This window comes from Ascidiella aspersa, chromosome 3 (assembly GCF_963924565.1).
Source record: "Ascidiella aspersa chromosome 3, kaAscAspe10.2, whole genome shotgun sequence".
Lineage (NCBI taxonomy): Eukaryota > Metazoa > Chordata > Ascidiacea > Phlebobranchia > Ascidiidae > Ascidiella > Ascidiella aspersa.
This window is the reverse complement of record NC_139449.1, coordinates 22,241,960-22,268,735: the sequence shown is the minus strand read 5'-3', so window position 1 is coordinate 22,268,735 and position 26,776 is coordinate 22,241,960. Positions and strand designations below refer to the sequence as shown.

The 26,776-nt window shown below is 36.4% G+C and overlaps 1 protein-coding gene across 1 annotated transcript in view; it reads left to right on the top strand.

Moving 5' to 3' along the window:
- Positions 1 to 3,034: 3,034 nt before the first annotated feature.
- Positions 3,035 to 26,776, top strand: part of LOC146160860 (importin-4-like) — a 70,852-nt gene continuing 47,110 nt past the window's right edge. The window contains exons 1-20 of the mRNA XM_083383379.1: positions 3,035 to 3,228; positions 3,939 to 4,057; positions 4,415 to 4,640; positions 5,030 to 5,215; positions 5,291 to 5,356; positions 5,440 to 5,541; positions 5,659 to 5,742; positions 5,951 to 6,100; positions 6,197 to 6,250; positions 6,531 to 6,640; positions 7,155 to 7,263; positions 7,502 to 7,640; positions 9,821 to 9,934; positions 10,352 to 10,486; positions 11,070 to 11,193; positions 11,718 to 11,829; positions 12,668 to 12,767; positions 14,228 to 14,364; positions 15,004 to 15,106; positions 15,692 to 15,846. Of these exons, the coding sequence (XP_083239505.1) occupies positions 3,142 to 3,228; positions 3,939 to 4,057; positions 4,415 to 4,640; positions 5,030 to 5,215; positions 5,291 to 5,356; positions 5,440 to 5,541; positions 5,659 to 5,742; positions 5,951 to 6,100; positions 6,197 to 6,250; positions 6,531 to 6,640; positions 7,155 to 7,263; positions 7,502 to 7,640; positions 9,821 to 9,934; positions 10,352 to 10,486; positions 11,070 to 11,193; positions 11,718 to 11,829; positions 12,668 to 12,767; positions 14,228 to 14,364; positions 15,004 to 15,106; positions 15,692 to 15,846 (2,412 nt within the window). The 5' untranslated portion in view covers positions 3,035 to 3,141. The remainder of the gene's footprint in view (positions 3,229 to 3,938; positions 4,058 to 4,414; positions 4,641 to 5,029; positions 5,216 to 5,290; positions 5,357 to 5,439; positions 5,542 to 5,658; positions 5,743 to 5,950; positions 6,101 to 6,196; positions 6,251 to 6,530; positions 6,641 to 7,154; positions 7,264 to 7,501; positions 7,641 to 9,820; positions 9,935 to 10,351; positions 10,487 to 11,069; positions 11,194 to 11,717; positions 11,830 to 12,667; positions 12,768 to 14,227; positions 14,365 to 15,003; positions 15,107 to 15,691; positions 15,847 to 26,776) is intronic.

Below are 26,776 nucleotides of genomic sequence, written 5' to 3'. Positions count from 1 at the left end.
AAATAAAAACAAATTTACTGTGAATACTCCAGTTAAACAGACAAAAATTGCCAAACATCTAGATTTTAACAATTTATACTGAACTTTGAAATTGGTCGGCGCAAGATAAAACCTAAAATCGCTTCAATTCTTGACAATAAACAACGATGACACGAGTTTTATTATTTAGTAACTTTGGAAACGTAAAATATAAAACAACAAGGCTCAGGCATTTTAAAATAGTGTTTCGTGCGTAAAGTTTATGTGTAAATACGGTATATCGTCATAAAAGGCTAATAAGTTTTTGTAAACGGGTATTTCCCAATATTTATTACAAACATTTTAGCCATAAAACAAATTGGTTTGCGAAACAAGTGTTATAGATAACATTTTAATAGACATTTCTTGTGTTATTTGATTTTCTAAGTAATAAGGTAATTATCAAGACATTTCCGACCTAATAACAGCTTACTTTATCTATATTTATTTTTTGTTTCGAAAGACATCTAAGCTGCTTACTATGTGTTATAGTACACAAATGTTGTTGCATCCAGTGCATTGCATTGCCCTGTTCCACATGTCTTGTTTGTTTGTCTAATGCTGCGTTCCTTAATATTAAATGAGCTGCTGTAAAATGCAAAGATTAAACCACTTTTACCATAAAACCATGAGATAATTTAGGGCCTACCAGGCTGGCATAATCTTGCCAGCCTTCTGGTGACACACATTTTTGGCCTAAATTCTTCGGTTTTTGGTCGCGCCCCTAAACTTAAATGATGTGTTCGTCTAAGGCAGTGTTTATTAACCTTTTTTACTTGGGGCGCACCTAGAGGCATATGTAAACGTGGCGGCGCACTTTGGGAGCGAAGCATGCGCGAAATTTTTGAGATGTAACGGTATTTGTTTAAAATTGCTTGCAATTTTTCATAATATAGAATTTATAGTTGCATATCTTTAAAGAGACTCCAGCCTTGAGACCAAAATTGGAACAACATCAACTTCGGAATAAAATACAGTTAAGAATAAGGCTTAGCCTAAATAGGATTAATACCTACTAATAGTCTTAATAATGACGAAATTGGAACCAGACCAAAACGATTAAAGTAAGGCCTAAACATTTTATCTAACCCAAAACCACACCCACAACTATCACTAACTTCCCTAATATTTTCAACCCTAACCCAATTGCTAACACCACCAACTACCCGCCTGAAAACAGGGGCAAAAAATCCGAGGCCAAAATAGCGGCGCCCAAATGTCGTCAGCAAACAGCCAATGCCAAACAAGTGTCCCCCAATCATTCCATACCCTTTCCATACAGTTTTAGGCGTTATTTTGTCCATTTAAATCTTATTGAGATTAATTTTGGGCTTAATTTGACATGTTTAGGTCTTATCTAGACTATTATAGATTTTATTTTGGCGTGATTATTACTGCGAATTTGGCATTATTATGTTGGTGGTCCTAATACCACGGTATTATGGATTATCTGATTTAGATAATGCTGCCTTGTAGATCTTATTATGTTTTCTACTTGGAAGTACTGTGAAATCAATGAGCTAAGCTTAATGGGAAAGTAAAAAATATATAGATGTACATCTATTATTTGTTCTTTTTGCTCGCGGCGCACCTGGCAGCCTTTTATGGCGCACCGTTTGAGAACCGCTGGTCTTAAGGAATGTATGAACCTTACCATGTTTTGGCAATAAACCAGGGTATTAATAAACAAATTATACAACAAAACGTTGCGCCTAAGGCGCAAAATTTTTTGTGACATTAAGTTTATAACAAATACATAAGGGGCATGTGAAGGTACAACCTGGGTCTTGGGCGCACATGTCTGCTTTTCTTACTTTTTAACTGTTACATAGATAAGCTGTTTAAGGCAAACTTGTGTAAAAGCATGCAGCTCAAAACCAGATTAAAAGCACAAAAAAAATATTCTTTGGATAAATTAGGATAATTAGGACCAATTTATATTGCTCGAAATAATGATATAATAAAACTTAATAGAAATTGGCACAGTCACAGTGTAACATGGCACATTGCAACATAGTATGCATATTTCCTTTGGGACAGATAGACCAAACTCGGGCTGAAATTTGCGTGAAGCATGAACTTTTTTTGCGTTTTTGTGTTTAAAACAACCAAAGATATATACTTTAGGCCTTAGGTGGGAGAAGCATAGCCTGGTAGTCTAACTCCCTAATACGCCGATGCGAATGTTATACCTGTACATTTAACAGGAATGGGGAATGTAACTCAATATACAGGAATTCAACCCAATATAGGAGTACTTGGCCCTTGCCAATCACAGTAAAACTGCAAACATATAACAACTCTATTATCAAAATTGTGTACTTTTTAAAATAATAAACAGTCTATATGCCTTACACTGGCGTTTTCTCACTTAACAACGTGCTTCACACTACTGCAACGTTTTTCAAAATGGCACGACAAAATTTATATCTGCCAAATGTAGTGTGTATATATTATTAGTTATTAGTTACATATTTCCACTTTTCAAAAATAGATGTGATTTAATATATATGGAAAGAACCGCTAGGTATTTTGTAAATTGAATCTTGGAAAAAACAAATTTTCCCAAAAAAAAAAAAAAAAAAAAAAAAATTTTTTTGTTTTGTTTTTTACTTTAATTTTTTTTGCACCAATTTCTTCGGTTTTCTAGCTGATTCTTCGGCCGACATAGTTACCAAGTCGCCAACATTCTGCCATACTAGGGCCTACCTTTCTGTATTACACATAGGGATGTTCAAAGTAGAATCCCAAGGTATGCTAGAATAGTATGTTTAGAATCTAGAATAACGAATCCTTATGTAATATGTTAAGAAATTTTAACTATTTATAAATATTTGGCATGTGTATGACAACATAACAATTTAAAGAACAACATTTAATTTAAAATAATTGAATATTATGAAAAAAAAAATAAATAAACATGTCAGTTATCATTCTGGTAAAGGTGGCTCTACTGGGCTACTCAAAACCAGGAGAATCCACTTTGAATTCAAATCCAAGGATCCGATATTCTACTTTGAACATCCCTAATTGCACCTAACATTTGTAAAATATATCCCTTAGTTGCTATTTTTTTATGCATTATTATTTAGGTCTATATTATTGATAATTGCATTTAATAACATGGAAAATATAAACGAAGAGCTCGTGTCCAACCTGAGCCATGTGCTGTCAAGATTTGAGATTCCTGATAATTCGGAGATTGAAAGGGTAAAAGAGTGGATTTAATTTTAGACAATTTTATGTAAAATGTTGTTTTGTCGCTGATGTGAGCGCTGGTCTAAAATCCTACCACATTTTCGTCCGTCAGTTTCAATTGCTAACTATATTTGGGTTTGGGTGAAAGTTAGTGTTTAGGTGGGTCAAGTAATATTATTATATCTATTTTTACATATTGATGTCTTCCCTGCAATTTCAACTTTGACAACTCGTATCGTTAAGTGCTAAAATAAATGTGGTAGAATTGTAGACCAGCACCCTGATGTGCCATAAAGTTAGCAAACAGTTATACTCATAAATTTGTCTGATGCCACCAAAGCATATGCCTTCCTATTTAAATTATACTCTCATAAAATCTTATCTGTCTATCTAGATTTGAGACGTGGATAAACTGTGGCTGGAGAGCCACATGCAACTTTATGTTTTTTGTGGCTATTTGATTTCAAAATAATATCCAAATAAATTATCGAAAGTGTACCTCCTCGTAAAACAATTTTGTGTTTACAGATCCCGCTACTATAACATATGGTAAAATCTGTTGCATATTTTTTTGGGGGGGTGCAGTTTTAGTCTGTTGAAAATAATCTTAGGTGCACTTGCCATACTTTTTAAAGTTTACCTGAAGATGTAATATTGCGGTGTTGTTGCTAAAGAACCATACCATGGCAAAAATCTGTTATACTCCTTTTTTATCTTTCAAGGCAACAAATCAACTAAGAGAGCTCAGCCACAAACCAATGTTTGTTCCAGCGCTTTTCTTTATTTTGTCAAACAATGTTTCACCTCAAGTACGACAACTCGCTGCAGTTGTTTTACGAAGGTATATAACTATGTTGTTGTCAAATTTAGACATTATTTTTATACAAAAATGGATTTATATTTTATTAGATAAAGGTAAATATTTTCTGTATATATTTGGATAGACAGGTAACACAGGTTATGAACCTGTGGTGTATGTTTTGTTTATGTCTATCAAATATAACAAAAACGAACTTGTAAGTTTGACATGCAGGCGAAAATGATTGACAAATACAAATTTAAATTACGGTTGTATGTATACTGGATATTTTTGTCATCTAACATGCTAAGTTAGGATTGCATAACATGCTTATATTTTAAATAAGGATACTTGTTTATTGCCATCAATATAATTCTTATTTGTATAAGTATTTTACAGAAAGCTATCGAAGTCCTGGAAGGTAATGGACCATAACACCAAAATAAATTTTCGCCAAGCGGTTCTATCACAACTGACAGTTGAAAGCAATGAAACTGTTTTGCGTGCTGTAATGCAGTTGGTTGGTGGCATATCTAAACACGAGTTTGCTACTGATAATGGTTGGAGTGAACTGATGATTTTTGTGGAGACAAGTGTGAAAAGTGGCTCAGTGGACAACGTTAAGGTATATTTGCTCTATACAGTATAGTTTGTTAAATTCTGACAAAATTGTTGAGTGCACCAATGGGAAATTAAACCATTGACAAAATTATTACTGTTTTCTATTTTTGTGTTAATCTTAACCACACTAGGGCCAACCTTTTATAACTATGTTTATTAGTATTTCTAAACCTTAGTTATAATGCAGCCAACTTTCACTAACCTTCTTCACCTAGTGGCCTACTTTTTTACACATTTGCATGTTTTCTTTACTTTTTTTTGTATAGAAAAGTGAAGATGCCATTCATCTGGTGAAATGCACTTTACCTGTGTACCATTTTGTTGACTGATTTAAGCATTGCATGTAAGCTTATAACAGTTATTTTTTACTGAAGGTATTTGTTTTTGTTTCAGCACGCAATTCATCTTTTAAGCATAGTTTGTGACAGTGCTGCAGAACACTTTACAACGCAGTACAATGCAATACTGTCTTTGCTTGGACAAATACTTGAAACTAATATTGCATCAAGTGCTGAACCAGCCTACTATGCAATACAAGCTTTCAATTATCTTGTGCCATTTCTCGGTGATGACCAAGCGGTATGTATTCTTCACAATTCTAACAATATGTTTATCTCTACTTTGATAACAGGTTGTTATTTATGTACTATTTAGAGGTTTGTGAGGCCACTTGTACCAAAAGCTGTTCAAGTCATTAAGTTTCTTCTTGATGTGGATGAGGTATTTAAACAAACTAAAATGCAATTACCTGTGTCTACAATTAGTGACCAAGCCTTTACATCTGTTTTTGTTTTTCTTTGTAGACAAGGGCGGCCGAACTTATAGAAATCTTTGAAACATTGATTGAAACAGAAGTTGCCTTTATTGCTCCCTATGTAAAAGATCTTGTTCTTTTTACTCTTCAGGTAGATATGAAACTCCAAAGTATGTTTTTTTTATTGATTGTTCGTTTGTTAAGACTGAGTATTGTAACCTATTTTTGGAGTTTCTGCTTAACTAGGAGTGATTTTTACATCCAACAGATTTCCCAAAATAATGATTTGGAAGATGATACTAGAGTAAGAGCTCTTTCTTTGCTGCAATGGATCATAAAAATTAAAAAGAAGGTATGTTAATAGTTAAATGGTTTAAACTACACACTCTCACTCACTCACTCACTCACTCACTCACTACACGCCCGCAAACGTGCGCATACTTTCTCGCACAGACATTTTTGTCGCAATAAGTATGAAAATCACATTAGTTTAGGCCAGATTTTATTGAATTTAGGCCAGCTAATATTTTACGTCAAACAATGTTTTGAACTTTCTACAGAGCATATTAAAGCACGATCTAATCGGAACAATTTTGCAAACGCTTTGTCCTATTATCGTTGCACCGTTTTCCGATAATGACGAGGATGATGAGACTGGAATTATCGGTGACTCAGCAGAATCGCAGACTCCCATGGCATCTTGTCTTCAGGTGTTACTTAATATGCAGTTAACAACCCAGAACCACTAAAATTAATCAAAAATTTTGGTGTTAGAGCAAGTATAAAATTAGTAACTTTGGCTGCAGGTTATTGATGACATGGCGCTACATCTGCCACCGGAGAAGCTGTACGAAAAAGTAGTAAGTGAAGGCTTGAGTTTTTCACCTATTTACAGCTAATGGGGAGTTTACCCTTTTTATAAATAGCTGTAATCTTTTAAATTGTGTTAAATTCAAAAACAGAAAATATAAAACTGTGCCTCATTATAGCTGTTTATATCTCATTGTAGTTAATTGCTGAACCAAAATGCACAACAAATTGTTCCTGTACCCGCTCTAGCTACAAAGTTTAATTAAACCTGGCGCAATATATTTTCGAATGCCTTATTAAGGGCAAGAAAAACACTAATTTATTTTTCAGTTTCCATTCATAAAGTCTTGCTTGGTTGAGGGCAAGGACGAGCACAGGCAAGGGCTGCTTCTTACGCTTGCCTGTCTTGCGGAAGGCACTTCGGAATTTATCAGAAACAAGTAAGGAAACACTCGCATATATTAGGAGCGACCAACCAACCTTACGATACCGTCCGTGTTATATTTACAGAATAGTGAAAATCTTAGCGTATTCAAGTTAGCCCAAACAGCTATAGGGATGTTGAATCTCTAAACTTCATTGTCTTTTTTAGCTTGAGGTACACCTGAGAAAGTGATAGAAATTCGCGACGCACTTTTTTTTAAACAAACATATTATAAATCGACAATAAGCCACGCGACAAGGCAATCGATAACTGCATCGTAAACATTTATGAACTGTATGCTTGTCTGCATTCCTTTGTAATATCACCAGGATATCTTACAAATTAAAAAGAGTTCCGCAGCATTCTTAGAATCTTCAGAGAGACACAGTTTGAAAATCACTGCTGTTGCTGCAATTTCTCGAAATATCTTACCTAAGGGTTGAAACAAAAACGTAGGTCTTTAGTCTTACGTCACAACGCGTCCCTCGTAATGCTTCGGTAAGACCAGTGTTCTACCTCATGTTTCACAGCCATCTCGAGTCGTTCGTCGAAACGGTTTGTCGTGGAGCCACGGACAGCAACCCGCGTGTGAGGAACGCCGCCATGTTCGCGCTGGGACAGTTCTCCGAACACTTGCAGGTAAACAACTTTGTTAAAATTCTTTTACTAAAAAGTGAGATAATGAAAGTCAAAGAGTACCAGTAAGTTGCAAAGCGATTAGCACACATCAGAAGATCAAACTTTTTTTCCTACAATGGTATTTGTTTGGGACTTACTACACATTTAAGAACCCCAAGCTCACAATGGCCAACAGAATTGTTTCGCATTTTGCCTGTCGGTGACAATTTTCAACTAAGTACACGCGTTTCACTTGCAGCCGGACATCAGCAAGTACGCACCACAGATCATGCCCATCCTCTTCGCCTTGCTGGATCAAATCAACGGCGAGGGCAACAAGAAGGGTTCCGCTCTCACCAAAGCCTATTACGCGCTAGAAAACTTTGTTGAAGACCTAGGTAGGCGCCGTTTTGAATTTAGTATTATTAAAATGCGTCCGGGAGACGCCTACATATACGGCAAATATCCTGCTTCTGCAATCGACCAAGGTGCAAACACGAAACGAAAGATAGCGTTTTTCGTTTCGTTTTAAATACGCATAAGCTTAATTACATTCAAAGACGTTGCCGTATGCGGACAGTGGTAAACGTAATAACGAAAAACGATTTTTGAACTTAAAAATTCCACCCCTGTGTACACCACTGAACTTTTGTTAACATTCTGTAATTTCTAATCTATTTTTTTTAATTTTTGACTCCACAAAAAAGTCAAAACTTACATGAGTTTCCACCTTTGGTCAAAATTTGTCAAAATCGTTAAAAAAATAAAAAAAACTATATGATTAAATTTTTGAAATTGTTGTTCAGTTATATTTTTTTTTAATTTAGTTCTGTTAAGCAACAGCATTTTAATTGTTATCTTACAATATATTATACGTGAGACGTTAGAATTAACCACATATACTTGATTTATCGCATTCGGTTATGTTTCTGCATGAGATAGTGTATCTCTGACTCACTCGACAAATGTATTAAACTTTATTTGCTGTGTTTTTATTGGGTGGCATTTTCCGGTTTTGAAAATATTCTGAGCCTTTGTTAATTTTTTTTGCAAATCTTTTTAACTTGTATTTTAAATAAACTATTCATTTCAGATGTTTTTAAATAATCAGCGTCTTGGTTTTCTGGTATTTTACAGCTGTTTGTCATTTTGATATTCCGAAATATCAACTAAGCTTTTTTAAGACTTTTGTACAAACCCCGTAAAAATACCTAATTTGCGTTCCACCTGTCGTCAATAAACATCACAAACATGTTGCTGACGACGACAAGACACAATAATGCACCAATGCAGTTCATCATACAACAGGGCGTTTTATACATAAATTTATTCTTAAATCAATATTTTGTAACAAAAAAATAATAATTTTAGTTCAAAATTTTTCAAAAAGAACGCACAAGGTTTTAAAAGGACCCTGAAAAGAATTACAAGACGGGTTTGCAAAATCGCTGCGTTGGCATTACGTGCGCCTCGCAATCTAAGCTTAATTGGATGACTTGCAGCAGTAGAGAGAACCGATTACGCTTTTACTCAGTTACTTGTCATTTCCGCTTCAGGCATCAAGATTTAACTCACCAGATAACGTATTATGTTAAAGTGTAAAAAATCTTTTAAATTCCCTGACAACTTGAGTTCATGAATGCCGAATAAAAGTGTTACCGAAGCATTGCGACGACCTGCCATAACTAATTCCAATTTTTGCATTTCCGCTTCGGTAAGCGATTTTTATCTGTGGCAGGCAAAATGTAGACTGCAGCCCAAATATGGGTCTTTTATAAATTTTTGTGGGGCCGGGAGCTATTTGTTATTATTTCAGTTTTATCAAGTAGTTGTGAGCCGAGTGAGAGCCGTACATTCATTGAACTGTAAGTTGGTATGAATAAAAGTTTTCTTTTGGCTCATTGCTGCATCACAGGGCCACCAGAGACCATGACCCGCAAACATCCGAGTTTAACTATGTAAATACAATTTTCGATGTTTAATCCGTTTTAATAAAATATATTTACCCAAAGGCGCTATGCATATTACAGCACGTTGTGCCATGTAACTCTTAGTTAGCTATACAGAGTCCAAATTCTGTTAAATTAGCTCACAGTTTCTCAAACATAGGTCTTCACTATAAATTTGGTCGCTGGTTAACTTGTTTAGGCCGCCGACTGCATTGTTTTATATAGAAATTGTATATAATAATACACTTAGTTAGATTTGTTGACATTGGTTCTGACCAGATTGGTCACAAAATTTTAGAAAACAGTGAAAGAATACGAAAACATCTCAAAGTAGAATTCAAATTTGTGCTATTTATTCGAATCTTTTTTATGTGCCACATGCGTCATGTATCCTTTTATTTGTAGTTTTGCCAATTTGAAATTAAATTAAACCTGTTTTTTCGCGCTTGGCGCGATTATACTAGATTTCAACTTAATATTTACACACGAGTTCGCAAGAGTATCTTGGGCCGCAATCAAAAAGTTCCCCTATAATCGGTCAAAAAAAAAATTGCGTGCCAAGTTTTAAAGTGTTCAGCGTTAAAAAAAACTGTAGTCCCTTTAACTTCTTGTTAATGATCTTCTGCCAGGTTCCGACATTCTGCCCTACCTTGATCAACTTGTGCAACACCTTCTAGCCGCGTTGAGGACATCTGGCGACGTGCATACCAAAGAGCTGGCCGTCAGTGCCATAGGGGCAGTCGGTGAGCAACTTCTTTATGTTTAATAAATAAAAATGTCTCCATCGTTTAAAAATGTCTCCACCCTGACCTAAGTTATTTAAACGGATGGTTTGTAAAAAACAAGTTAAAAGATAATATACTTAAATATGTAATTGTTTTCCTTATCCTAACCCGACTATTTAATAGTAATTTCGCGGAACCAAAATGCCGAAAAGGATTAATTTCACATTACATATCAGATTGTTTAGGAAATTTCATCAATGTGTCGCATCAAATTCATAGTTTTAATTTACGTTCCATCAGTTGTGTCATTTTTCCAAATATTTGTCAAAAAGTAACATTCACTTCAATTTATGAAAATTCCCACTTTCACTGTAAAATAAAAGCGCACCAACCCAAGTGGTTGCTCCCAATCAAGCTTTGTATTTTTTTTCACAGTAAACGCTGCCCAGGAAAACATCCAGCCCTACCTTGCTGACATCCTGGCGCTTCTGCAGCAATGTCTGTCCTCCATGAACGGACCGAAGGAAAACGACAACGACGAGCTGAACGTGTTACATACACAGTCGTTAGGTAACGAAAAAAGTAGATTTGTGGGGTTGTGAACAAGCTGTTTTCTTTAGCGTATACAATTTTAAATATCGGTTGTAATTTTTTACCACTTATAACCTATTTTTAAATTTGCAGTTAAATGTAACAAGGTTCTGAACTGGCCATTCTTAAACTGCGTGCCTCGAAGTGATTTTTATGTGTGTCGGAAAACTTAGTTTTAATGGTTAACTAATATGTGTTACAAGTTAGCATGCAGTCTAGCGTGCGAGACTTGGGTGTACTGCAGTAGACTATCTCATTTGATAACTAATAACTTAATGGCGTTTACTTAATACCCTGTAATGCAGTTTGGGTGATTTTGAAGGTATAACTGTACGGTAAAATATGTACCGCGTATTTGCTTTTTTTATTCTGCCACAGGCTGAAAGAGTTAAAAACACTGTTCTTAACTATAAAAAATTAAATTACCTGAACCTGTCAATTTGGATGCCCTTGTAACTTGGAGGTTGTTGTTCACTAAATTCGAATTATCTCTCCCCCTTGCATGCTACTGCGCATTTACCTACAATTTTTGTGTTAATTTTAAAAGCCATATATACTGTAGACACACTTGGCGTGCTGATGCGAACAGTTGGCAAGTCGAACCTGCAACTGGCCGAAGATTGCCTCAAGTTAGGGATGGACCTGGTCACTGGTGAAACGTCGGATCCCGACCTTAAGAGAGCCGCGTACGTTCTGTTAATTGCTCAGTACAACTTACGCTTCTCGTTATCGTATAAAAGCGTTATTCCATTGAAACAACGCTGTTACAAGGTGGTGTTCGGTTTGTTGTCTAATATTTTATATTATAACACAGGCGGTTATAATAACATGTATTCGACCAATAAAACATGATCGTAAATCCATCATTAACAACTTTTAGTTTATTGTTTGTTAGTCCGGTCAATTATTGTTTTTTTGTTGAAATTTCTGGATAATTCGTTTTTTTGCGATTTCTGGATAATTCGTTTTTTATTGAAATTTTGTTGATGGTTACCGTTTCGATAAAAGCGTGATGTATCATGATAAAATCCTATTTTCCTATTTTCAATACTGATAAATTTAAAAATATTAAATTGCAATGACGTTTATATTTTATTACTAACAATAAATAAAGACAAAAATGTTATCCTTGCTTTTTTTCTAATGTGTTAAATTGGAATATTCTATACAGTCCTGTATATTTGCTTTATTTTTGCTTTGTTATGTTCAGTTACGGTTTGTTTTCGGCTCTTGCGAGTATCGTTGGCGAGAAGATGTCTCCCTTCCTCAAAGTGATTGTTCGAAGTTTGATCAGCTCAGCGCAGTCTACTGAGGGAGTAATTGTAGGTTCCTTTTTTGTTCTTTGATTCATATTTATCCAAAAATAAGAGTTAAAAATGATCTAAAACAAATTTATATATACTGCAGTTTCGCCAAGACCGACTTCATCATCTGCTAAAAACTTAATTCTGCTAAGATTCACATTCGAATTGTGTTTAATCAGAACTGATGGTGCCGGTTTTATCGTAACTGCAGTATTCTATGTTTGTTTTGGATATTTTTTAACCTCTGTGGTTGTTTTTTAATCTTACTACAAGGATAAAAGATCAACTGCCAGTTTTTTGCATAGATCCCCATATAAGCAATAAAAATAATAATAATAATAATATTTTAACAACTGATTCATACTTAGTTTGGATCTCGGTAAATGTTGTTGGATTTAAGAGGCGAATTTAAAAAATAACATTGTTTTGCCTTTGTATTAGAAAAGGCAAAAATATCTCGAATAACTGTTGCTAAAAGGCATAATGTTAATTATAATTTACGTTCTTTGAACCTCTAGTAAGTATTTTTGTTGTCCACATTTTGACGTCATACACAGTAACGCTTTTGTTGCCATTTACTCTGAGAAACTGACCTGTGTAGGACGTCGGAATTTGTGAGAACAAAAATACTAGAGGGGCTATTTAAACTTAATATTTCGAACACGCCTAACCAGTTTCTTATCATTATCATGGCCATTTTACCAAAAGAGTTTCTTTTTTTGCTTTAAATGTAAACGTTATAATACAAGATACTGTTCGAATTTTGAAAGTTGACAAAATTGAATGATAACTTATGCTTCGCTTGCTTGACTCTCTGTCAATTTGCCGTTAAAATGTTTATATGTTTGCAATACAGGCCCACTTTGCCGATGACGGTGATTCCCCGTCGAACGCCGACTTCTCGTTTCTGGACGATTCGACCGAGACCGACCTCGATAATGAAGACGATGACGAAGGTTGGATTTTTTGCACAAAGACCTTTGCGCAAAACCCTATTGCTCTATGACCCCTACGTGTACACTGTAGTGTACAAACATCGATAAGTTCTAAACATTCGCCCGATGACTTTGTTCGCGATGTTTTAACGCTTTCTGTAATGAAAATTGTTAACATCGTGGGCATATTTTTTTTTAAATAGTGTACCCGTGTATAATACGAAAATATTTTACCATTTAAATCCCGACGCGGCATAATCAGTTTAGAAAAAGCTCTAACAACAGAATTTTTGGTAAAAAACAACAGTATCCTATAAAGCAGTGGTTCTCAAACTGGGGTCCGCGAGACAATTTTCTGGGACCGCGAAGCACCTGACCAAAAATCAACAGGACACTCCTAAAGAAGATATTTTTGTGCAATACAATTTTCAGGCAATTTACTTTTCAAAACAAAGCTGAATCTAGTGGTTCATTAAAGATATTGTACGCTTCGAGTTGAATTGTCCATTGTGACGTCATATAGTGTTGCGTTGTGCTAGTGAGAATTAGGTTTTTACAGCTTGCTGAGCTGCCACTGTGGGCTGTACGGTCACGGTTTTAAAACTGTTCGTGATTACTTCACTCAAATAAAGTGATTCGTTAGAATTTAACATAGAGCTGATAGCAAAGAAGCAAGTGCATCCGTCCCATTGATACCATTAACAAACAAGATGTTATTTTGTATATATTTTAAAGGACCGTGAGCAATTAAAAAAAAATCCTGAGGGACCGTTGCGTATTTTTTTTTAAAAAGTTTGAGAACCAATGCTATAAAGGAATATTTTGTGAGAGTTTTATCTGGTCATGACCTAAACCAAAGACTCCAAAATTAACAGCATCTTGGCAAACATTTTTTAAAGTACAATGCGAAAATATTTTTAAGTTCCATTCGAAGCCAATACTCAACAAGAAATAAGTCCACTAACTGATCTATGTTGAAGATTCGTTTAATATGTTAAACTTTATTAGCCTTTATCATTTTTTTTTAAATTGTCATGGTGTAAAGCTGGGGTGTCCAACATAAAAATAAAAAATTGCACGCAAGCCCCCCAAAAATACAGCCAATTGTCAAAAAAGCTAAATTTCTTATACACCCAATTGTCATTGTTTATTCACAATACAAAAAATCCTAGCAATTACGACAACAAACAATTACTTCTGATATTATAACACTATACTGTTATTTTTTGTATAAAAGCGCTTTTAATATTACAAAAAAAACTTTGCTGAACTTTGGCACGGGAAGAAGTTATAAGGTAAAAATTGACACATTGGCATGTTTGAGTTGGACACACCGGGTGTAGAGTGTAGAAGAAAGCCAAACAAATTGCAACACAAGGTTTTCTTCCTTGAGCTCTAACCATAAGAAATGTTCCTTCAATACATTAAACGCGGTTGCAATAAATCCCATTAATACGAGTCACTCGGCCCGAATATTTTAGATGAGGACGAAGTTGAGGCCTTCTCGGTGGAGAACTCGTACATGGACGAGAAGGCAGACTCGTGCGAGGCGCTTGGAGACCTCGCCAAGTCGTGTCCCAAGTCCTTCCAGCCCTACCTAAACGAGTGCTTTGTAGAGGTGGGTGATAAAACTAGTCCTCATTTGTGCGTTATAAGTAGGGCGATTACTTTTTAACCAAAAAAATTAGAAATTTTGACCTAAAAACATATTTTTTTGATGTGCATTTTAATCCATTTTGACTTGACAGAATTTTGACAAATTTTGATCCAACATGTAAATTTTGAGAAAATTTTGACTTTTTTTGACAAGTCAAAAAATAATCGCCCTAGTTATAAGGCAGCGATAAACTTGTCACTTATGTTTATTATGCTAGACGAGGCTAACCTGACCCACGTAATACGTTTAAAATCTATTGTTTCTTGTAAAAATCGTGAAAATGTTTACTAAGAGGCGCTATTTTTAGAGTTTCTTTGACCCTTAAAAATCGCAAAAAATATTTTTGGTTTCTGTTGATATGTTTTAAAAAAATGGTATTGGTACAGTGGTCTTATAGTTTTTAATATAAGATAATTTGGTTGACCAAGGAATTAGGTAATTGACACGCAAATACACTTCAAATATTGTGATAGATAGGTGGCGCAAATGTTTTTTTTAACTGATCATTGACAATGAGGTTAATACAAGTAAATAAAAAAGTGTTGAAAGGTAAGTATTTAAAATTTTAACAATTGTTCTATGTGTTGGTCTCTCGAACAGGTATTTAAGCAGATCGACTTTCCTCATTCCGACGTGAGAAAAGCGGCCATTGCAACTTGTGGACAATTTACAATGACAGCCTTTCGCGAGCAAAGTGCATCGTGTAAGTAGATAGTCTGCCCGACAAACGACACGACCTGTAATCAATATGATACTAAATTAACTTTACAATCGCACTATCTAAATCAAATTTATTTTCCAAAGTAAAACAATCAGCTGGGTGCAGTGTGCAGTGTGCACGGATATGTAATATAGCTTGATATAGTATTTCAAAAATTTCAGCGCCGAAAAGGTCAAGTAGATTGACATCATCTTGGTAACGACGTTTCGAAATGAACTTGCATTATTCACTGAAGATCATAAGTTTGTATCAAAACGTCTTGATCAAGATGTCGTCGATCTACTCGACCGTTTACGCGTTGAAATTAATTATTATCTAGCTAAAACAATCAGTGTTTGCGTGAAACGTACATTTAAATTTTATTTGCATGAGTAATCAAACCCGTGCTTACCACACACCAAGCCTGACGGCAAGAAACCGTACAAAGTACAAACTGCATAATGTCAAGTTTGCAAATTTATTTCTCTGTGATACACATTAGCATGTTTTTTTTTAATATCATCGAAATTATTTGAATGGGACCTGTCTATATTTTTACAACGTGAATCGTTCCTAACCACCATGTAGATGGAGAATTCCTGTCTCAAATCTTTCCCGTACTCTGCAAGACGATCGAGGAGGACCTGGAGAGGCTCGTCGTCATGACAACAATAGTGACGGCACAGGAGCTGATCACCGCTTGTGGGACCAACTCTTTTCCTAACCAAGAGCAGGATCTTCAGGTTAGAGTTGAATGTTTTGTTGCTACTTCTATGTATCAAACATTTTGAATAGACAGCTGATATGAGTGCACTGTTCAATGGATTCGTCTTAGTGTAAATAATAAAATTAACTACTGACCTCATTGGGCTTCTGTAACACAGTATAGATACACGCAGTGTAAGCTGTATAAAATTAAAAATAAAACAGCCGAAGACGCTGTGCCAAAAGGTTGGATAGTAGACCAAAAAACAATTCAACCTTTTAAACCTAATGAAAGCAAGCCACTCGAAGAATACCATATAGCATTTTTTGGAGCATTGCATCACAGCTGTACGAAAATGCGTACGGCCAGCTAATTGCATCCGACAAACGTCACAAATAACTGGTGATTTTCGATTTTGCCATAATTTTAAAGAGTTATAGTTTTGCTTATGAAGCAACCGATTTGTGATATCAGCATGCGGAAAAACGTTTTTTAAGCTATCATATAATTATCAATGCTGAGAGCGACGACCCCTGTGTGACTGACTTTTGGTTGAACACATATCTTATTGACTAGCTTTTCAGCAGCAATGTTTTTCTTGCTCTAAAAAGCAATCCGAAGGGCGTACTTTGATCACAATATTTTTTATGATACTATTAAAATACCGATACCTTTCCCATTTTAGTTGTGGTATGTTAAAATTTGCTTTAAGATTACTATCAATTGTATACCCACGAAACAATTTTCATCACTGGGTTTCGTAGTAAATTAACATTTTTTCAAATAACGTAAAACTGTCTATAAACATGAAATTTTTCCCGTCACAAGACTCACAAACTGGAGTTATGTGCGTATTAGACCCATTTCAGTTGTGGCATGTTAAAATTTACTTTAAGATTGCTATCAATTTTATGCCCACGGCCACGAGCCACGAAACAATTTTCATCACTGGGCTTCGTAGTAAATTAGCATTTTTTTAATGACGTAAAACTTCCTAAAACATGAAAGCATTCCGTCACAACTGGAATCATGTGCGTAGTTAGGCTGGATCCCCACCGGGCCTCAGACACGACGCGACGAAACATGTCTGTCTGTTGACTTGTCGCGTCGTGCCTGAAAGCGACTCTGTCAAATCCCCACCGACAAAGCGCGCGAAACTTCAACTGGTCAAAGCTGGGCGATATAATTCAGTTGTGATCATAGCGGAGGCAAATAACATGTAAATTTTGGAAGAAATATGTATTTGGAAACGTAACCAGCAGTTTATACGACAACACAAGTAGTGGGTATACTCTATTTGTGAAAAAAAGGTATAGAGAGTTTTCTTTCCATGTACTTTCTCGCACTTTATAAAAACATGAAGATAAGTTTCAAAAGTACGCAAGGGTGTCTTCAAAATTGTTTTTTTAAATAGTCAAGCTGTTAAAATCATACATGGAAAAGAAAGATACGAATTAAAAGGCTTTTCGACATTTCCAGAAATATATTTTTATTGGAATTAAAAAAAATAACCTGCTTAACCTTTTAAAATAACATTCCTAATATAAAACCTACAAAAACCCGTAAAAAACTAATGGTTTCTATCGAAAAGCATCTTTAGACACGGTAAAAAAGTAGTGCACGCGCTATCTCGCTAAAAACGCGTTTAGTCGTGTCTGTCTGCTGTGCGTAAGATTTGCGTCAAGTCTGGTCGGTGGAGACGCGGCAACAAAACAAAAGAAATAGCGTTCCATCTCATTAGTCGCCATCAGACTGCTTTAAAGCGTTTTTGTGATTAACAGCAGGCGGGAAAACCGAGTCATGCTGTCGCCATCAAAGTAGTGAACTGACCGGTGACGTATGCGTGTAACGTGCGCTGTGAAGCTTGCGCAAGTTTATATTCGAGCGGGCGACGGTTTTACGCAGTAAATGTGTGTTTCGTCTTTCCAAGAACACATGGCAACGCAAATTTCCTCTGCAATTAGATGCATTTCGATTGCCGTCAAAATGGTTTGTATGTGGACTTTTTCAATTAGGACGCGATGCGCTCACGAAAAGTTATTACCAGCGTAGCAAGTATACAAGGGAATATATTTCTCACCCTTTTTTGGCAGTATCTTTACCGTTATGCACACCCAGTATACATGCTCATTGTTAAACCACATTTATCTACATGTCGCATTTGTTTGGCATTTTACCTTTATTTTTGTCTTTTTTTTATATTTATGCGTTGAAGATGTTTGTAAAAAGCGATTGTTTAAGTTTGTTGTTTCTGGTTTTTGGATTTACAATCTAAGTTCGACAAAGAAATCAATGACTTACAATCCGAAAAGTGCTGCGGTGTTCAGCCGGCCAAACGTGATGGCTGCGTTTCCTATATTTTTCATTGTTCTGTTCTCCTGTATTTTTCCTAAAGATGGGATTGAGCGAGTCTACTTTTTTTGTAATAGTGTCATAATGTAACTGTAAGATTAAACACTTTTAAACATGTTATTATTTATCCTTATATTTTCTTTACCAAGCCTTAGTATACTCATTGTGCGGTAGTATTACATCCCCCTATAATGTGTTTCTCAGATATGCCTATCCATTAGGGCACCTTAACATATTTCTTAACATAGTGATTTTTTTAAGTAAAACGGCGAACTTTTTTTACATTATTTAGGAATTACTTATTTAACATTTTTTTTGTTTCGTTCTTTAAAAAAAACTTTAAGCTAAAACTTATTGCACAACCATATCTATTTTGAATATATACCTAATTTAGAGAAATTTACTCAGAAAAATCCCAATTACACAGTTCAAAATGTCGTTTTCGGAAGATTCCTTTATCCAGACATAAATAGTAAGTGATTTTCACAGGCCGCATAAAATATATCAGAGTTTTTCACAGGCCGCATAACTATCGACAGCCCTAATTTGTGACACACTAATGAATTTGGAACGTACCAAAAAGCCACACTCCACACTATATTATTTATTGTTTTAGCCTATTAATGTGAGTACCGTACTTTCACAAACTTGGGGTAGAAAAAGATTTTATTAAAGCGATGCAGTTGCGCAAAAAGAAAAAAAGCGCATATGAACGTTTCGGAAGTAAACTATGCTCAAATGAGTACACAGACACCAGTGCAACATGATTGACATCAACGATTAAATCGAGGACAAATTTATAATAAAAAATAGAAAATGCCATTTAGCTCTATCTTGACATTGTCAGAGCCACAAAAATTAGAAATAACGTAAAACAGTAATTATGTCGGTAAATCACAAGGAAATAGAAAATAAAGAAGTAAAGTCGGCCCTTGTTAATTCGACAACGCGCCACAGTTAAAAAGAACTAGGGAAAATAATTAATTAGCTCGGTTTATATACACGGCCGAAGTAAAGCCGTTTGTTTCTTACGTAAACAGTCTTTCAAGTTAAAACCGACCGTTCCTGATGCGGAATGTAAATGCAAGTGAAAAAGGGTAGAAAAGCAGGTTGAAAATCGTTCTTAGCGCCATGTAAACGAAGAGTAAAACCGGTACAAAAGTGAGGTTGAAATTGGGCCGTAACGCCATGTAAAAGGCGAACAAATATTCGGTAAAAAAGTAAGCTAAAAATCAAATGTTTGGCCATTTAGGGCGGCCTGTCGATCACCAAATGACCGACTCAACAATGGGCTGGTCGCCCGCGTTCGTCGTATATCTGGGAAACTGGCATTGGCATCCCATATGCGTGGTGACCTTCGCCGTTTCGCCGCCGGCCATTTTCACGTTGCGCTTGAACGCGATCGGAACACTGATCAGGGACTCGGTGTAGACGAACTCATGCGGGTCGTCCTTCTTGGGCACGAAGCAACCAATACAGGCGCACGCCGTGTCCACGATATACAAGTCTTCCTGGGACCTGCAATTGACGCGCAGTTTTAGCATACACTATGCTTTGCAGCTTCGTGTTTAGCACTTTATAGTAATCCGGTTTTGAAAATAAGTTTTCTTCTATGTGGTCGTACAAGGAAATCGCACCAGCTTTCGACTCTTTAGTTCAATGGTTCTCGACCGGGATACCGTGAAACCCTGCGGTGCCATTTCTAATGCTCAAGTATACCGAGAGCTATTTAAGAATCTTTAGCAATCTGATTTTTGATCAACTCTTACAACTATATTATTGTAAGGATTATAATAAGTGGAATAAAATCCAATTTATAACTTCCTACGTTGTGCAGAGTTGATATGTGTTGTTGCAGTTCCGTTTATTGTGACATTCTAGTAAATTACCTACAAACAAATCTTGTAGGGGTGCCGCAATCTATTTATTATTTCTCAGAAGTGCCGCAAGCTATAAAAGGGCTGAGAAAGCACTGCTTTAGTGTATAAGGTTTGAGGTAAATACATGTATAACTTTTGCCACACACCTGCGACTGTCGAAGTTCTTGATGTAGCGCCAGGGCGACAGCGACCTCTCAACGAGATGACCGGTGCTCGCGTTTTTCTCCAGTCCCTCCTTATACTTGAGGCACAATTCCACGTCGGGGTTGGGCGCGTCGGCGCTCTGTATCTCGGCGTTAAAGGTGTCCAGCTGACCGGCGAACGCAGCGTTGGTCTTCAGAAGCTTGTCCACCGCCCAATAATCCTCGCGCTGTGTTCTGGAGAAAAAAGGCGTTGAAGTTTAACTTAAACGGTGTTCTACGCTTTGCGCACACTTTCGTACTGACGTCGCGATTTTGATTCGTTTACGGACACTATATCCGGTGCTGAGCTTGAGGTTACGAAGATTTGATGAGACGCTAAATGTCTGTGATAAAAAAGTGATAACCAGAGTTCGGCATGTTTGTCATTGTAGCGTATTTTTATAGTCGTCGGCTGCATTTAGTTTCTCTTTTTGTTTTATACGTTTTTACACGTACCATATCAGATGAAGTTGTCCGCTACAAGAAATTAATTAATTTTGCTTTTTGAAATAATACGTTTCCGGACTCATTAGCTGTTTTCAAATTAATTAAAACCGAACTTTCACAGTCAATCATATCTCTAATCGATATTTTCAACTGCGTCATTTCCATTACTACAGCGGAAATGCATCTATTCCCAACTCCATTTTCAGCTTTCGTTTATTACAAATCGTCTATGAAATTAATTTACAACTAAAATGTCTTCCATCGACAAGGCAGATACCAATATACACCAACTTACTGTGATTGAGTGCGAGCTGTGGCCGCCAATATGCAAATAAGTAGAGTTCCAACTAGGCTTGCCATTTCTATCGATCTGAACAAACTAAGCAGATATAGTTAATCAAATCCAAAATTTAGTTCCGAGCTGCTGTGTTCTTTGTGAATTCCGTTGCAAACTATAATCCGTTGTAAAGGGCGCCGCGATTTTATACACGCACCGAAAAAGAAACTGAACTGATACCAGAAAGGAAGCGACGGCCATATTTTTAGCGTATTGTCTTGTCGGACAAGCGCGGCTTATAGTTGAGCCATTGTCACGGAAGTGACGCCTACGTTTTTGACGCGAATATGTCGATTGGCGTTGAATTTTTTCACATCAGTAACCTCGCGACGCGTATTCAGCCGTTTTTGTCGTTTTCAACGTGAATGGCGGATTCGCTTGAGGCTTTTTCCGTTGCGCGACGTGCCCCAAAGAAATCCCGAGCTTGCTGATTACGTTCAACGTCGGATTCTAAATTAAACAGAATTTAGTTTACCTTAATTTCGGGTTGCTCCTTGTTGGACCGAACTTTAGTCTAGACATTTCTGCTTCAGATCTGACTCTTCTTCGACTATTTGTCGTCTTCATTTTCTTTCAATTTTACGACTATTTATATAATTTTAATTTATAATTTTTATATTTAATTAAAGGCGCTAGAATTCCTATTTATGCTTGTTCTGATTCGGTTTAGTTCGTCTCGCTACGATGTTCTCCTATTTACGTATGTTTGAAGTCAGTTTTTCGCCGGGCAAAGTTCATGTCTTTTTTTTGACAAGTTTCCAAGGATTTTTCTACTTCCGTCTTTTCGATTTACTCTATACATTTTAACGTTGTGTGTTACAAAATTTTGCGTGGTTAGCAAAATGTTGAGCTTATTTGCCGTTTTTTTTCTCCCTTGGATACCGCTAATACTGGTTTGTCAGACTATTCTTTGTGGCATTCGACGTGGCAAAGAAGGTAACAATTGATTTCTGGTAATTCGCAGGACTTCCGCTGCTCCGACGGCGGGCTTGACTTTCCTTTGAAACACTAATTTGTTGCGGATGTGCCTCAAACTGTTTCTGCATCCGCCCAAACTTGCGTACTCCCAGATAATCACGCCCGACACTTAATTGCCATTAAGCTACATGAATATAAGAAAAGCGCGCATGTCTTTACTCACCACTCGACGTCTGACGTCACCGCGACAACCCTAACTCATGTTTTTGTCCGAATTACCCGTTTTAATTTTTTATGGGGTTATTTCATCCAACATCTATATGCGTAAAACTTAGTTGTTGCGTCCGTTTTACGCACACTATTTGCGCGACTTGTGTCAAGGAAACTGGAAAGAGAAAATGTAAAAACAATTGTACGCCATTATTGTGTGGCAGTGTATTAGATATTCACATATACACGACACGTGGTTAAATTCATCCGAACATTTTTTGTTAATTCCAGACCGAACAAAACAATCTTCTGTCTTAAATCATGTTCAACAAAAAATATCACTTGGGAATCTCTCGAGGCATATACGGTGATCACCGGAGTATACAGTTGGCATTTCAAGACGTTTTTTGCAGAAAGCGATCACGCAAATTGTTGTCGTTGGCAATGTAACTTTTAAAAAAACTTGAACAGGAAAAATCAGGAGATTAAAATAATAAACAGGGGTGTTTTGCGTGGGCCACATATGCCTAATTAGACTCACAACGGGTTAAAAAGTCACGCGAACAGCACTGAAAATATACTACAGATTTTAATCATGTTTTACCAGTTGGAAGTAATTTGCGCTTTACAACAATTTTTCACTTAAATTTTTTTTTATGCCGAGTATTACGAACATAATACAATTTTAAATCCAATCATGTCTTCAGATATTATTATTATGATGTGTTGCGGTGCACGGTGTTTGGAGCAATATACACGTAAAAATCCTATTTAAATAACACTTTTGCTTATTTCCTGCCTAATAATATTAAGAAAGTCGTTTTATTGGAGCGGATAAGCGTTGGAAGAATCTTACGCAAACTAAGTATTGAATTTACACGATATATTTCGATAGAAATCATTTATTTGGTATTTCTATTTGAATTTTAAAAACATTTTTTTTTGCAACGAGAAGAATGACAACGAACTTCTAGAAAGTTTAAAATTCATGGTATTTTTAAATTCCAAAATATCAACTAAACACGATAACAAAACTCACATTTATAAGACTCAATTTAGAAAAGTGTTTTGCATATGCCCAAAGACACAACTGATTTTGCGTTAACTACACGAAAATAAGTCATTTTAAAAGTTTTTTAATAAATTCAACGTTTTTTGTCATTAAGTTAAGTAGCTTAACCATATGACCTTTGCGAATTGAACTCACAAAAATTTAATTGTACGCAGTTGTGTCGAAAATCTATTGTCATACGATTAAAGTGAACAATTACACGTTAAGTGAAATCAATTTAAACGCATTGAAATAATTCTGTAACCTTAAGCTTTTTGACTTTGGTAACTTATTCCAAGTTTATCGATATCTATATTGTTCTATACCAGGGGTCGGCAACCTTTTTCTAATCGCGGGCCAAAACCAAACTCAGAAAGGTCTTGCGGGCCGCACAAAATGTTAACTAAGAGTTGTGTTATTGAAATGTTAGAATAACTGTGAATTAGGCGGGCCTCGGATATTTTTTGCACTTAAAAACGCGTTTAATTACATTTAAGGAGGCAGTAAAGTGTTGGCGCAAAGCGCGAACAAAAAGGCGTTTGTTTAGTTTAAAAGTTAATCTACTTCAGTGTGTGGAAACCTTTTCAAGTCAGAGCGATTTTTTTTATTACGGCATTTCTTTAAATTTCTTGCAAGTTTTTATTACATTGCCGAAAATTAAAAAAAATGTTAAAAAATTTATGTCCAATATTTTTGAAAACGTTTTCCGTTTTTTTGACGCACCTGGCAGCCTTCCACAGCGCAACAGTAAAGAAGCGCTGATCTAGTTCAAAATAAAGCATCAAAACGTAAACAAACCGGACGTAGAAAGATCGTTCGCGAATTTTTTCGCATTTACGTAGTTAAAATAGTCAAGATGTATTTAAAATACTCGTGTCTAGTTTGTCAAAAAGGCGGCGGGTCGGATGAATTACATTGGCGGACCGGATCCGAACCGCGGGCTATAGGTTGCCGACTCCTGTTCTAGGTTGTCGACCCCTGCTCTATACGTTCGATTTTATATTCAAGGCCTAACCTAGCTTTGCCAACGTAACGATTCCATCAGCAAAAAATCGCAAACAAATCTTACAATAAAACAACTAAAAAAATACAGAGCTCAGTGGTCACGTGGTTATAAAATGCAGCCTCCTTATAAAGAACTATGTCAGGGGTCGGCATCCTTTTTTGCACTTTGGACCGGTTTAAAACTAAAATTTTGTCGGGGACCGCCGTCTTAAAAACAACAAATGTTCAGTGGAGGAAATTTATTACAACATTTTTTTCAATAGGAACTTTGAGCTTGTTTTGTGGCAGCGAGATGCTCCCACCTAGGAGTTATTGAACTTAATGAAACCCGCAATGTGTCCCTTACGTCTAGTCTGTTTCGCGGATCGTCTTTGTTGCTGCCATCACAGAAAAACCAGACTCGCATAAGTACGATGTCGGAAATGGCAGCAACGTTTTTGAGGCTTTTATTGCAAGGTCGGGTATTCTGGCAAGACCTTCATCTAAAACATTGGTAAAGTAGTTGCATGAAAAGTGCATTTCAGGCAATCATCATTTGCAATGTCCAGCACTTGGTCCTCTTGTCGCACAGTTGAAGTCGATTCACCAGTTTAAAAAATAAATGGATTACGGATCCATTTATATGCAGTCCTAGGGTCTTTAGCGTTAGGAAAATAGCGTTTGAACTCTTCTAATATAACCCGCAAGTGATTGCTTACAAGGTCAGAGAACGCTTGATCCAGTTCGTTTTCTTTCAATGTCTCTGCTAAGGTTTGAAACATGTCAAAAACTTCCTTGTTAACACGTTTCTCCCATAATTTAAGTTTGTCGTTAAATGCAGCCACTTTATCTGCCAACTTGAATACAGTTGTCATTTTGTCTTGAAGTGAGAGATTTAGTTTATTTAGCAGATTAAATATGTCGCACAAGTAGGCAAGTTTTAGAACCCATTTTTCATCTATAAATTCGTTACCAAGATCTAAATGTTTCTCTAATAGAAATCTTTGCAGTGGTTTACGCAGTTCAAACACTCTGTTTAATGATTTTCCCCGTTAGAGCCACCTTACTTCTGTATGCAGAAGAAGGCATTTGTGTGGAGCATCCATGTCCTCACACAGATGCTCAAACAGCCGGGTGTTAAGAGCATGTGCTTTGATGAGGTTGATCATTTTAACTACATCATCAAATACGCTATGAAGCTCAGGTGATAACTTTCGGCTAGCCAACATTTCTCTGTGAATACGACAATGAGTCGCCTCGCACTCTGGTGCGACCTCCTTTATCCGAACTGTCAAACCAGACAAACGACCAATCAGGGCTGCAGCCCCATCCGTCCATACACCGACACAAAAAGACCAGTTCAGTTTTTCTGCGAAATAATCATTCAGGGATTTAAATAGTTTGGAAGCCGTTGTGTTTTTTGGCAATAACAGTACACATAAAATGTCCTCATGAATATCCTCTTCATAAAGATAACGAACAAATACTAGCAACACAGCTTTGTTTTCAATATCTGTGGACTCATCACACTGAATCGAACTTTACAATTCTCTATAATAGTTGAGTTTCAATGTCTTCTGCTATATCCTCAATTCGTCTCGCAACAGTGCGATCCGAAAGAGGAACCTGCGCTGAAGGCTTCATTGCATCGTTTGATAACTTGATGTTACAAATTAGACAGAGCGGACTAAGTGCTTCTGAAGCGCACGTTGAAATAAATCCGTACATTAAGTACGACTGATTGTATTGGCGATGGAAAGAAGTTTTCCTCTTTTTTTAAGGTAATTGGCCATTTTCGTCCCTAAGGTCAGATTCTTCAGATGTATTATATTACCCACACATCATTGAAGGACCGAACGGCAGCAGCATTGAAGTCGGCGGTAATTATAACTGCGATACCACCAATGCGGTTTACGCAATCACATGCGTAAAATGTCCCCGAACCATCTACATTGGAGAAACTGGACAAACCATCAGAAAGCGCATGAATGGACATAAAAGTGACATAAGGCATGGACATATGGAGAAACCTGTTGGCGAACATTTCAACCAAGGATCACACAGCATAAAAAGACCTAAGAGTTTCGGAGATCAAAAAAGTAAGGGGCGGCACCCAAGCAAGGCTCACAGTCGAACAAAACATAATTAAACCGTTCGATGCCATCAATGTCGGGCTCAATCGAGATTTGGGCTTTATGTCACACTACACCTCATAGCACGCTTTACGACACCCAGCGTACCTTGAAGCGCAGGCCTCGTGGTATAATTGTTTTTGCGTCAGTAACACGCTTTTGCGAGCATGTGCCTGTGGATATCTTAGACGTCACCATTCTTATCGCCTTTTACTTGCGCTTGTGCTTTTACGTGCATTTTAATTGTTTTCATTTACACTTTGACCTGATGAAGCACGGTTGTGCGAAAGCTTGTCGAGAATCTAATACAGTGCCACCTGATTTCTCTATTTAGAATTAGACAAATACGGCCATATACAAAGATTATATTACCAGTTATTCTTTCGCAGTGACAGTTCCCACACGATATTTTTTATTTCACATGCAGCCCGCTTTTAAAAATATTTGAAAACACCTCTGTCTTCAACCAAAACT